General features: G+C 38.2%; 1 protein-coding gene across 4 annotated transcripts in view; it reads right to left on the bottom strand.

The window, feature by feature from the left end:
• Window positions 1-208: 208 nt before the first annotated feature.
• The window catches only part of CRY1 (cryptochrome circadian regulator 1), a 31,311-nt gene continuing 18,066 nt past the window's right edge, over window positions 209-13,453 (bottom strand). The window contains exons 4-14 of one of the 4 annotated variants that reach the window (XM_081878609.1): window positions 12,536-12,720; window positions 10,554-10,642; window positions 9,731-9,871; window positions 9,320-9,631; window positions 7,749-7,900; window positions 7,443-7,645; window positions 6,709-6,810; window positions 5,449-5,544; window positions 4,208-4,279; window positions 4,019-4,126; window positions 209-892 (exon numbers count right to left, since the gene is read on the bottom strand). In XM_081878609.1, the coding sequence (XP_081734735.1) occupies window positions 4,023-4,126; window positions 4,208-4,279; window positions 5,449-5,544; window positions 6,709-6,810; window positions 7,443-7,645; window positions 7,749-7,900; window positions 9,320-9,631; window positions 9,731-9,871; window positions 10,554-10,642; window positions 12,536-12,720 (1,456 nt within the window). In that variant the 3' untranslated portion in view covers window positions 209-892; window positions 4,019-4,022. Of the gene's footprint in view, window positions 893-4,018; window positions 4,127-4,207; window positions 4,283-5,448; window positions 5,545-6,708; window positions 6,811-7,442; window positions 7,646-7,748; window positions 7,901-9,319; window positions 9,632-9,730; window positions 9,872-10,553; window positions 10,643-12,535; window positions 12,721-13,453 lie in introns of all 4 variants that reach the window. The other 3 variants (XM_081878608.1, XM_081878610.1, XM_081878611.1) reach the window with 3 other exon arrangements.

Genomic DNA, 13,453 nt, shown 5'->3' with positions numbered 1-13,453 from the left:
TCAATAAAGGATTAGCTATCAGATATGTGCCTTCCTTGGCTGTCGGTGCTTAGGACAATAGCTAGTGAGGGTGATTAAACTCTTCAAATGCTATTTGAAGCTATAAAATTCTATAAACACAAGGTATAAGCAATTCAAAACTTGTATGCTAGCACTTCTTAAAAACTGTATTGCCTAGACCAATACAAAATCTGCTCAAAAACAAGACTTAAATGAAACAACCTGTATAAACATTTTTATTAACAAGGGCATCCTCACTGTGATTGAACAAGGCAGTGGGAAATACAAGGACAAAACATCAGACATGACAACTTCATAGTTTAACAAAATATTGGCATGAGACTTATATACAGCTGTATTTTCATAGAGTAACATCTCTATTGTATTTTATACACAGACATATAAGAGCTGACCATTTTGAAAAGACAGTTTGGTTCATAAAGGGGTCAAAAATCCTGCCCCGAATCTAAAAATATTAAATTTAAAAATGATCAAGGTCATCATTGTCTGGACAGTTTCCATTTTATATCCATCCAATTAAAGCCTTTTCTGAAAGCCATACATGAAATATCAAAAATATATTGATGAGTCTATCACTAATCATGAATGCTTATATTTACAGTAAGTTACCAAATTCATCACCAAATGCTTTATTTACAATTCTCTATTTCCCCTTTGTGAGTCATTAAAAGTTTAAAAACCATAGAAATACCAGTTAGAAACAATGCATTAAAAAACATACTTGTTTACAACCATTCAGACTGTGTGAAAATAAATGCATGAAAATGCACATTTTAATACAAGTACTCTCACAAAAACTTTTAATTCCAATATGAAGTGAAATAATTTTGCCCTGAAATTTTAGGGTGTGGATCCTTCTCTTTCAGCAAAGCTGCAAGACAAAAATGAATCAGTCCATTAGGAATTAATTCTCAATAAATATTATATGTTTTCTCTTTCTGAAACTTGTTACCATACCTTGCATACATTTTAATACTTGTTAACATGTTTTTATATGTAATGAATCACATTTTCTGCATACATTATCTGTTCATAATTTAATTTAATGACTGGTTCATCACTTGCATAAGTTGTGCTGCATGTAAGGTGCCATAAGACTACAATGTGTAGCTTCTTGCTAGCAGTGGAAGTCCAAACAAAAAAGAATGGTGATTTGGGAATTTCAGAACACAAGTAAGTGATGTCCAGAGCACTGTCTAATCCTGTTATGTTCAATGAATTGTGGGCAAGGTGCTCGGATCAGTCAGGGTGGCTACTTGTGTTCTGGACCCTTGCCCCTCTTGGCCGATAAAAACTAGCAGGGATGGGACAGCTTGCTGGGCAAGGGAGGTGATTAATGCCTCCTTGCGAGAGGGAGTGGTCCCTGACGACTTGAAGGAGGCAGTGGTAAAACCACTCATGTAATCTAAGTCATTACTGCTCAGTTACCAACCTCCCCTTCTTGGGCAAGGTTATTCAACGAGTGGTCGCAGACCAGATCTAGGCACTCTTGGAGGAAACAAATTTTCTACATCCATTTCAATCACAGTTTAGGCCCAGTTTTGGTGCAGAATTCAATGGCCAGGTTGTTCATGAGGACAAGATGGTTTGAGCCTATAACACCAGCCTTGACCCGACTGCAGTGGCTGTCAAATAGTTTCTGGGCCCAATTCCAAGTGCTGGTTCTGACCTATAGTTATAAACAGCTCAAGACCACAGTACCTCAAGGACTGCCTCTCCCCGTATGACCTGACCCAGACCCTGCAGTAATCACCTGAGGCTCTTCTTCATCTGCCTCCTACACAAGAGGTCTGGAGGCGGCAACACAAGAATGAGCCCTTTATGAGGTGGCTCCCCACTTGTTGAATGCTCACCCCAAGGAGGCTTCCCTGGCACTTTTTTTGTTATGTATCTTTAAAAACATTCCTCTTCTCCCAGACCTTTGACTAATTAAATGATCTGTGGCTTATTAAATGGGTGGGTGTAATTATGTGTATTATTATTATTATGTTTATCATTATTATGCTATACATTTTTGTGTTTTATATTGTAAACAGTCCTGTCAAAAAATAACAGGTAAGAAAAAGAGGCAAAAGACAACTGTCCATAGACATACATGCACTGCAAAGTAACAATGAAATTGCATGCATGTCTTCTCAGAAATAAGCCCCCCTGAGTTGAACTGGGCATACTCCCAGGGAAGTGTGTGATGGACTGCAGCCAAATATTTGCTGTGAAAGCTGAGTAGGTAAAAAATATTTCCAAATATAATGGGCAGCTACAGAATGCATTTTTTGTGTTTTTAAGAAGAGCAGACTGGTCTTTTTTCCCAATCTTCAGTACTTGTGTAAGCTACCAAATTTTACATGATCCACACAATGCTATGTTAAACTTTCAGTAACTCACAAAAGTAAAGTTTTTCTAGAGGCCTATTGGAGAGATAATATGACAAAATTAGCCATAAGAGCTTGACCTATAAGTCTAGATCTTAGGAACACAGAAAGCTGCCTTATACTTGGAGCACCTGGTCATCTTGCTCAGTATTGCTTACAGACTGGCAGCCGCTTTTCACAGTTTCTCTCCTAGCTCTACCTGGAGATGCCAGATTGAACTTGGGACCTGCTGTATACAAAGCAGATGCTCTCCCGCTGAGGTATAGCCCTACAACCTTTGGTGTGCCTCAAAGTGTAAAATAAAGGAGGGAGTCAATAAACCTTGAACAGAATATAAATAGTGCAGGGCAAATAGATGGCTGTTTTTATATCGTGTAAATTAGTCAAGAAGCTGCCGATTGAGGCAAAGGAGTGTGTAGAGTGGTAAAATGGATTGAATTTGATGGAAGCACAATGTTAAGTGAAGTCTGACAATATGTTTATCCATAATACCGATATGGCATATTTCAGATCACAATGCCACAATATTTTAAACAAAACTCAGAACTAAGGTGACACATCAAAACATAATTGCTGGAGCAATTCTTCATACTTACAATAAATATTTCAGGCATACAGAGAAAAATACAGCAAAATAAACTGTTCAACCCTTCTATGTCAGCTGATAATACTCAGCAGTTATATGAATATTTAGGGTTCTTGGTATGGTTGTCATAGAAAGATAGGTGAGATTTAAGTAATTTGTTGTACAGAATAATTTTCTGTTAACTGCTCCAAACCCTGCTCTATAGCTGCAGAAGAAAACACATGGCCCCAGCTATTCTAAACAGGCTAGAACAGAGTAACTGCTTCAGTACAAAATATGCTTCAGAGCAGGCATGGCTACTTATTCTAAATGCACACTTCATAGGCCTACGGATGCACATTTGCAGCAACATAAAGACGTGCAAGAACTACAGAAAAATACTGCAACCAACCTAGATAAATCTATGTGCAGTGTTTACACTGGGTATGCATTTGGATATTATCTCTAAAGGGGGAGAGCAGAACATGAATATTTATGGGGGTGCAGATTCGAAGCTGCCAACGGGACAGTATCTTAGACCTGCTGCAGCTTAGGGAGGAAAAAACCAAGTTGCAGGACTGACAACTGTATAATGTAATGGTAATAAATGAAAGGAAACTTCCACTTTCTCAGTACAGAAACTATGCATAAGAGCATAAGAATGAGTGGAGTCAAATAAAAAAAAATCGTACCCTTTCCCTGCTCAAAGAAAGTTACACAAATACCTGATGACTGAAGTGGATGGTTATCATCACTCAGCAAGCTCAAAAAATAGACAAAGCTAATGCAGAGTTTTAAGGGCTGGGGGCAAGTTAAGCTAAATGGAGCAGAACTGGCAATACAAGTCATATGGTAGTCCCATGCAACTGCTAAAAGCATAAACTGAATGTCAGGACTCTTGGCCACTGCCACGCAGGATGTTAGGTTCAATGATATTTGGTCCACTCCTCTAATGGAAGCTATGTTCTTAACCATTCAGGAGGCATGTTTAGTTTTTCCTTCTGACATCAGCATGTGGTTTTCTATCATTAATATCTTCCTTCAGAGTTCTTATTTTTACCCAATTAATTACTGCTTTGTCGCTGGACTTTGGGACCAATGCTCTGAGTTTCCTCTTCTGGATTTGGACGTTTCCCAGTGCACACTCCAGCAACAAGAGATGCTCTTCCTGCAAATTGAAACCAAAGACCTACTTTAAGAATCTATTTGAGTTTCAGATAATGCCATCACACATGTTTATAGAACCTACCTTGCTGAATTAAGTGTGTTTTCTGGCCTTCCCCATGAGCGTAATGCAAAATACCACTCCCTTGAGGGTAACCTGCTAAAAACACATTAAAATATTTTTGAAATGTGTAATAGATCTGCAATAAATATTTCTGATCAAAGTTCTAGAAATTCTTCATACAATTATAATACATTATAATGTAAGTGCCTCCAACTGGGCTGTCAATTGTGTAAGCTACATAAATCTTAAAAGGTAGTTGTCTAGGCTTGGTGAATACATAGTGCAGGGGTCAGCAAACTTTTTCAGCAGGGGGCCAGTCTGCTATCCCTCAGACCTTGTGGGGAGGCACACTATATTGGGGGGGGGGGATGAAGAAATTTCTGTGCCCCACAAATAACCCAGAGATGCATTTTAAATAAAAGCACACATTCTACTCATGTAAAAACACACTGATTCCCGGACTGTCCGTGGGCCGGATTTAGAAGGCAATTGGGCCGGATCCAGCCCCCAGGCCTTAGTTTGCCTACCCATGACATAGGGAAATCTAAAAATTAGTCTTGTTGCAGGTCATGTTGCAGCCCATGCCCTTGGCCCCAAGGAATAGCTTTTGGCTGTGTGCATACCTAAGAGGCTAAAATTTTGAAGTCCCATGTGTTCCTGCCTTACTTCCTTCTCCACCTTTCCAGCTGGGATCTGTGGTTAACTTTCATAGCTGAAAATGATAGAACTCCAGCATATGGGTGGATAAATACTGACAGAACTATCTCACTTTCTCTAAAGCCAGTGAGATTTCAGTGCTTAATTATTCAGGCATACTTAGCTCTCTCTAAATGACAACCTGTATGATTGCTGGCAATGCAATGCAAATCCCACTTGAGAAAGTCCTATTTTCTAGAATTCTTCCTCTTGCACCTTGGTCCTCAACAACACACTTACACAGGGGGTAGCCAGGGAATTGGTACTAAAAACATCTGAAACTTTGTAGGGGCAAGTGGGAGAAAAACTTTTCTTTGATTTACAAAATCTGATACTTCAGCATGAAGTTCTCTTGACTTTATTTTGGTTGTTCTTGGAGAGAGCCAGATATTTTCACTTAAAGGAGGTTTAAAAGGAACCTGTCTTTTAGAGACAAGGTGCACATAATTACAGGCGGCATGGCAGGAAACCCCTCATTCCCCCTGTTCAATTGGTATAATCCAAAGTATTGAAATAAGTAAGACTTCTGAGGAATTTAATGCAAAACTGAAGCAATGTTGTCTTACCTTGCTGCTGAATTCCACTAGTTCCTGTATGAGATTCTCCTAACGTGCATGTTTGAACACTTCCTGTATGGGCTTCATTTGTTCCCATTTGAGATCCTGGAAGAACACAAATCTGTATGGTTAGCTCTACTCATTTCTGGGAAGGTATAAGTTTCCTATCAATAGTTAATTTGTTTTAATGGTATCTCTGTCCCAGTGCAATGCAGACACTTCCACAGTCACAATAAAATTAATTTCTGGCTAGACTGTCAATTCGTTTATGATCCTGCCTGAAAGAAGCATTTATTCCTTTGCCATTCAAGAAATTAGACTTTCTGGTCTGTCCCCCAAACTATTTTTGTTTGGTTTTGAATATTACAATCTGAAAGCTATGAGAACTTCTTCAGCATGTGAAATACTAAACTGCCTGAGCTGTTTTTGTGTACTAGTTACATAGCCCATTTTCTTAACCAAATCCATGTGCAATCTCTACTTTCGCATGTTAACTGAACTTGGACAGGAATCTTAGTACATGCAAACAATGACTTGCAAGTACTTTCATCTAGGTTCAAAGTAACCAAGATAGAAAAGGCCTTAATCCTGATTTCTAAATACTGTATTGTAGAACTACATCTGCATATTATTTTGAAAAGAACTATTTAGTCATCACAACTGCATTTTATGACATTATTAATATATATGCTATCAATATTTATATATACATATTACATACTCAGATGTAAACACTAAGAAAGTTGAAGAGTTCCCCTTTTGTAGTGGAAAGGACCTCTACCTGCAACTGGTTATCAGTATAATGGATGCTGTACAAATAAAATGAAAACATTGCATTTCGCCTTTCTGGTTTGTTTTTTTAGACTGTTAGTGTTGTGTTGGAGTTCTTTTAACCTTTTATGGTTATGTACTTTATTGGAAACTACTTACTTAAACTGCCTTCAGTACGCATTTATTTGTGGAAAATGCAGTAATTGACTATTGGCTAATTGTCTTCCAGTCCAGGTGCTGAGATAAGAGGCATGATGCTCCCTCAAAAGCTGTGGAGTGAATTAAACCCTATCCCATCTGTAGTCTGTGTGTAGATGTCCACTTTACCTATTAACTGAGTGATTATGAATAATAATGACTATATATGCTGTTGAAGTTCTAATTTTGGAAAGCTGGTAAGATAGATTTGCTAAACAATACAATGTCACTGGAGTCTTAAGTAGATTTTACTACTTTCTATTTCCCAGCCTACTTTTATTAAGAATAGGTAGAACTTACCACTGGCATTGGTACAACTAGGAAGGGTTTCCCCTGGTGAATATCCCATTAGGCCACTATTTCCATTCCCATTCCCATTAGAAGGCACTGATGCAAGCAGACCTAATCAAAACAAAATACATTTTTGTTTAGTCACTATCTTTACCAATTCTGCTGGTGGCCTTTCTGTATTTCATCCAAAACAAAAATTAGGTCCTCCAAGAAACAGATCATAGAAGAAAATTACAAAGATTGGCAGTATTGTTAAATTTATGAATGTACATCCAGGCATGAGAACATAGTCTGAATTTGAATACAAAGATTTTTAAAATGCATGAACTGGGGGGGGGCGCAAAGGGAGCACCAAGATCAGTATCTGGAAAGTATGTAAAAGCAGCAAATTCTCGTTTCATATGGATGTTCATTTTCTCTTTCTAGATAGAAGAATGCAATGAGCTGTATCCAACTAAGTTAGACACTTACTATGACTAACAAATGGATCCAACTCCCATGTTTTCAAAAAATCTAATCCAATGGATCATTGAAAAATTCCGATTTGCATCCGGTCAAGTCATCCTCAGAGTACTCTCACCAAATCAATTGATTTGAGTTATGTAATTCCATTAATTTCAATGGGTCTACTCAGAGTATACCATCACCTAGTTACACTCATTATGCCTGGGCCCTGTGGCTATAGAGAAGCAGTCAAGTACAGAAAGAAGTGAACTTCTCTAAATCAAAACATTTTACCATACCTAATCCTCTGTATCGTGATAGTTGCTGGTAGATTTGTTTCATCCTTTCAATATTCAAACGACTTGCCTCAGCATGATTTACCATTGGTTTAGGGTAATTCACTCCTATTACACATTTTGCAACCTTTTGGACACCCTCAGGGGCATTCCAAGGGTCGTAGATGTACTTTGCAGGAAACCCTCTGAGTACAGGCAGATAGCGCCTTATAAAGAAAAGAAGAAAAAGTTTAAGTCAGTTAAACAGTTAAAAGTTAAACAGCTTGTTTAACCCTTTAATTTTTCTAATAATTGGAAATGGTACTTAACCTGATATAGTCCCCATTAGGGTCAGTTCTTCTGCCAAAGCCCACAGGGCAATAGCAATGGAAAAACTGCTGGAAGAAGGAGCTACAGGACAGCCACATCCAACTGCCTGCATTCACACTCCAGTCAGCATCCAGGAGCAATTCTTCAAATACCTTTAAAACAAACACTCTGTTAGCCCAAACAGTTTCTCAGAAATACTTTTTCAATGCTGTACAGTTTTGAAGCATTAAAACAAAGCCATCAGAGTCATGACTGCTAAAATGACTATGACGAGTCACATAAAACTCCTACTCTTTACATAATGCAGAGGGAGGTATACTGTAAATTCTTGTTCCAAATTCCTGTTGAGGCAAGGCATATGAGGATACACACAGCAGAGCCCAACAGAATTCCAAACTGTGCTTAATCAGGAGTCATAATTTTATCTAGGTGAGTTCATCTGCACCAGAAGCACAAAGTGGCTCATATACATAAACTTATCGACTAAAAATGAGAAACAAAACTAAGGAGATTTTAAGGTGGGCATCACTGCAAAAGGAGATCTAAGGGATCCTAGGCTGTTCTGCTGGTCTGGACACAGTTGCCTGCTCACCTGGCTTAAATATAAGATACGTACTGTACTGAACAAATGTGAACATAATAGGTTTGTTCAGTTCTTTGAAAGCAAAACAGTAGTGGGAGATGCTGCCCCTTCGCTAGTGTCTTAACTTGATTTAGAAGCACTGGGCCAAGCAACTGCTCATATTGTTGCAGCTATGCAGACAATCCACAGGATCAGATGTTCATGGTATTATTCTCAACAGCTTTAGAGCTGTGCATTTGTGTTTGAGGGAGGTGGGCAGTGTAAAGAAAAGGAAAATTCACATAGGAAGCTTTGAACGTTGCATGTAATAATGCCTGTTCTCCACTAGATGATGCTATTTACCTAGCCTTGCTTAAGTTATATAACAAGTAGCACATAGCCTTCACTATTTTTTAAGGAGCTATAAATTCCACTCTAAAGCCATAGCAATATCTACCGTTACTGTATAATCCTAAGCATGTTTACTCAGAAGTAAATTCCATCATCAGTGGGATTTATTTCCTAGTACATGTGTTTAGGACTGACAAATACCATGGCCTAATACCATTATATATACCGTATTTTTCGCTCTATAAGACGCACCAGACCACAAGACACACCTAGTTTTTGGAGGAGGAAAATAAGAAAAAAATATTCTGAATCTCAGAAGCCAGAACAGCAAGAGGGATCGCTACGCAGTGAAATCAGCAATCCCTCTTGCTGTTCTGGCTTCTGGGATAGCAGCCTGCATTCACTCCATAAGAGGCACACACATTTCCCCTTACTTTTTAGGAAGGAAAAAGTGAGTCTTATAGAGCAAAAAATACGGTAATTTGATGAACAGAAAAACCAACAATGCAGCACTAGATACAACATATTCTGTATAAATAGGCTGTGTAGCAAAGGCTGCCTGAAATTTAGGAATATCTGCATAACTAAAATATCAAACTAAAATCTTAAAATGCCAATACAAAAGAAAAATAATCAATTAAGGAACAAAGAAGTGTACCTTCATCCCTTCTTCCCAACTAATCCACAGATCACCTCGAGTCAAGAAGCATGCTACAGCATGCCTGGCCAAGTGGTGGATCCAGCCTTCCTGACGTAGCTGGGTCATAATAGCATCAATCCAAGGGAATCCTGTCCTGCCCTCTGCCCATTTTGCCAAAGCCTCAGGATTCCTGTCCCATGGAATCTGCACACATATGGGATTGCCTTCCATTTTATCAAAGCGTGGATTATTAGTGGCTGCTGCGTAGAAGAATTCACGCCACAACAACTGGCCATAGAGAGAAAGAGGAGGAGAGCTGTTCTTTTTTACCTGAAATGATAGCACAATAAATTATTCATTTTTTAAAAAACGAAAGTTTTATTTTATTATTAAATGAGTATTTGACAGTTCAAGTTGGCTGGTTCATACCTTTTTGTATAAGTCTGTTAACTTGAAGTAAAACAGGCGGCAGGACAAACAGCCAAATCGTAGGTAAGGACTAAGTCCTGTGGGACTTGCAAGAAGAGAATTTGCATTCATTCGTGGTCGTTCAAAGTTCGCTACCCAAGCCTTAAGGAAAATGAAAAGGTTATGTACATTTTTCATTCAGTTTTTTCCCTTATTATCACTTTTTTTAAAAAGGAAACTTGGGAACAGCTAACGGCACACCTAGATTTCAGAATTTGGAACCACTGATGTTTACCAGCTTCAGTTTGTTTACCTGTGAATTATAGAAGCAACAATTGCTCTTCAATCAAAAGGTACTGAGAAAAGGTGAACTCTATGTGAAAATACAGCGACAATACAATACTGACTCCTCCCTCAAGGGCCATATGCTTGAGCCAGTTAATAAAGGCATAAACAAGTAGCTGAATTATTTTTCTTTAGAAGAGTTAACAAGAATATTTGGAAGATCACCTCTACAAGGGAGATACATTTCACTCCTCTCAATCTGCTTTTTAGGTAGGTGTGAAAGAGCTTTTTATTTCAGTTCATCTTTCTGGGAAATGGTGGGTACAATTTAAATTGTTTGTCTGTTGGCCTACTTTGTTCTGTGCTGCTCTTTGTGTTTTAGTATTTAATATTTGATGTTATTTTAAGAAGTTTTTGTACCAAACTTTAGCCTTCATGGCACGGTGTTGTGTTTTGAAAGGTAGCATAGAAATCCTCAGATGCTAGTCAGTACCTTTTTACCTCTGTACAAGGTAATAAACCACGATTAACCGATGTCTGTTAAGACTAGTGAATGTACCTTTCTTTCCAAATGTCTTTCCAATCTTGTAAGAGCTTCTGTTTCTCCACCTGGCCAAACAGCAGAAGGCAATCCATCCGTATCAAAACCTGCAAGATAAAATAATTATAAATATAGCAGCCAAACAATTTTGTCAAGAATGTCATTTTCCCAAGTGAGAAATTGTTTGCTAGTATGTCAATGCTAAGAATCAAGGAACAGAGAGGGAAATATCCAAATACTACAAGCTTCTAAGTTCCAAAAAGATTCCAAAGATGTGCATGGCTTCAAAAGTGCTATATATTTACCCACCAAATTAATAAAGATCATTTATTTCCTTTCCTAATTAACAGACAAGTAGCTATATCCATAAATACCCTTCAACATATGGAATGATTCCTTCATTTGCAGATATAGTGGTACCTCGGAAGTCGAATGGAATCTGTTACGGAAGTCCATTTGACTTCTAAAATGTTTGGAAACCAAGGCACGGCTTCTGATTGGCTGCAGGAAGCTCCTACAGCCAATCGGAAACTATGGCAGACATTTGGGTTCCAAAGAACGTTCGCAAACCAGAACACTCACTTCCGGGTTTGCGGCGTTTGGAAGCCAAAATGTTTGAGTCACAAGGCATTTGTCAACCAAGGTAGGACTGTACTCTCTGAATACCACAGGTCTCTGCTGATGTGGAGAAAGAAGGTGATTCCCCATTTCCCTTCAGCTGTTTTTCAACACACTACCCCCAAAGGTCTCTTAACTCTCCAAAGCTGGTTTACAGGGTGCAGAAATCTACAAAAATCACCCCACCACCACCACTATTAGAGGTCTCTGTGGGATGAAATGGGCTTCTGAAAATAGAAGGGTTCCACTGAACACAGCCCAAATTGTTATTGCTGTGTCTGAAACGTTTGCTGTAATGCAATAATGTCTAGCAAGTGAACAACAGAGAGCTGTTTTCATTTAGTAATAAAACAGCTTCCCTTAGAATTTTTTAGGATAAAAAATAGCAATCAACTTCAAGTATTTTGACTAGGTTTCTTTTTAAACACATTTTCTTGTTATTTTTAATTGTTTTAGCTGTTTATTATATTTTGTACATCTCCTTAAGAGGGATGTGGAAGGTGATTAATAACAGTATTTTTACATTCATCATCTCAGAAGTAACCCTGCTATGGGAGAAAATGCTTATATCCATATGATATAGCATTAATAAAAGTAGTAGTAGTACTAAGAGCTGTTCAACAGTGGAACAGACTCCCTTGGAAGGTGGTGGACTCTCTTTCCCTGGAGGTTTTTAAGCAGAGGTTGGATGGCCATCTCTTATGGATGCAGTGCATAGTAGTGGGTTGGCCTAGATGACCCTCAGGATCCCTTCCACCTCAATTCTGAGATTGCTGAATACAGAATTCATAATTGGTCTCTAATGCCCATGCATCTAGATTTATATCCTTTGACCAAATGTTTGTAATTAACTAAAATAAAAGGTATGTGATCCCCTACAAAGTCTTAATACTAGAGATTTCTTGTCAAACAAACCCAGTCTATTTTCTGTTATAATCAAAGTTTTCTTAAGTCAATAAACTGTTACTGTCATCTGAAGAGAGATTATTAATTCTTCTTGTAAAAGTTACTAGCTTTAGACACTCCACCTTGAATATGGTACTGGGAGAATAAATTAAGTGTACTGTATTAGGAAAAATGCTTCTCTTGACATTCAAACTATGAATTAATTTAAGGATATTTCTATCAACATGTGATACTAACTAACCAACAGCATTTGCTCATTATTATTCTTCAAGTCAGCTATTGTATCCTACAGTGTCAGGGATTTATAATCCCTTTGGTCACAGGCTGAGGGAAAACCAGGGACAGACTTTTTGTGTGCAGCCCTGATTGTCAATTTTCTACGATTAAACACAGACAGTACAACAGAAGGACCATTAAAAATACTGGCATTTATTTTTGTAGTGTGGGAAGAATATTAATGAAGTTTCTTGGATTACCTAGTTCTTCCAAAGATGGAACACCATATTTTTCATCATGGTCATCAGAAACTGGAGTGGTACACTTTGACATTACTTCTGCAGTAATAGTTTCTACAGGCATCTCCAATGGCTCCATTCTACTTATTAAAGTCTGGAATCTCTTATAGGTAAGGGGTGGCTGTCCTCCATTTAATTCTATAATCCTAAAAACATGGAAGAAAATTTTAACTTAAGGTAATGTTGTTACAAAACACTGTAGGAAACTGCATATTTTTCTTACCCTTGACATGAATTCTCTTATATCTACAAATAACAGTCACGTTATATTGCAATTACAGAGCTTAAATTCCTTTATCAAATGTCCACAGAAAGGCCTAAAGAGACAACTACTGTAGTTGTATTAGACTGCAAGTGTAAGCATTACCACCCAGGCAAATAACTAACCTATGAATTAATGATAGAAATAATTTAGACCAGAAATATTTATAAAAAGGTGACAGGAAAACTAGTGAAAGCCATACACTGCAGTTTTCATCTGGAATGAAGAGCCAATTTTGGCCTGCAATGCCTTTTTCACCAGACTATGCCCACCTATTCATCGGCTGATGCCTCTCATGAGGTCAGCTGACTGGTGAAAGTGCAGAGTCCAAGGGTTTTGTCGCCCTCAGCAGCTGAAGTTTCCCAAAAAGTACCTTCTTTGCTCCTCTCCCTATCAGGTGATTGAGACTTAGGGCTCAAACAGGAGGAAGGAGCGATGCCTGGGAGTGCTTCGCAAAAGAGAGAAGATTGGTGTCCATGCACTGCTTTCAAAGGGCAGCTTTTGGGGCAGCTTTTTTTCCTGGAAATTATTATTATTATTTTGTGAATACTGAGTATTCCAAGATGCGAAAAATAAACAGAACACTGAAAACACTGGTAAGTAAACTGCCAAATTTG

This window comes from Podarcis erhardii, assembly GCF_964252035.2.
Source record: "Podarcis erhardii genome assembly, chromosome: 10".
Lineage (NCBI taxonomy): Eukaryota > Metazoa > Chordata > Lepidosauria > Squamata > Lacertidae > Podarcis > Podarcis erhardii.
This window is presented reverse-complemented; position numbering and strand designations above follow the sequence as displayed.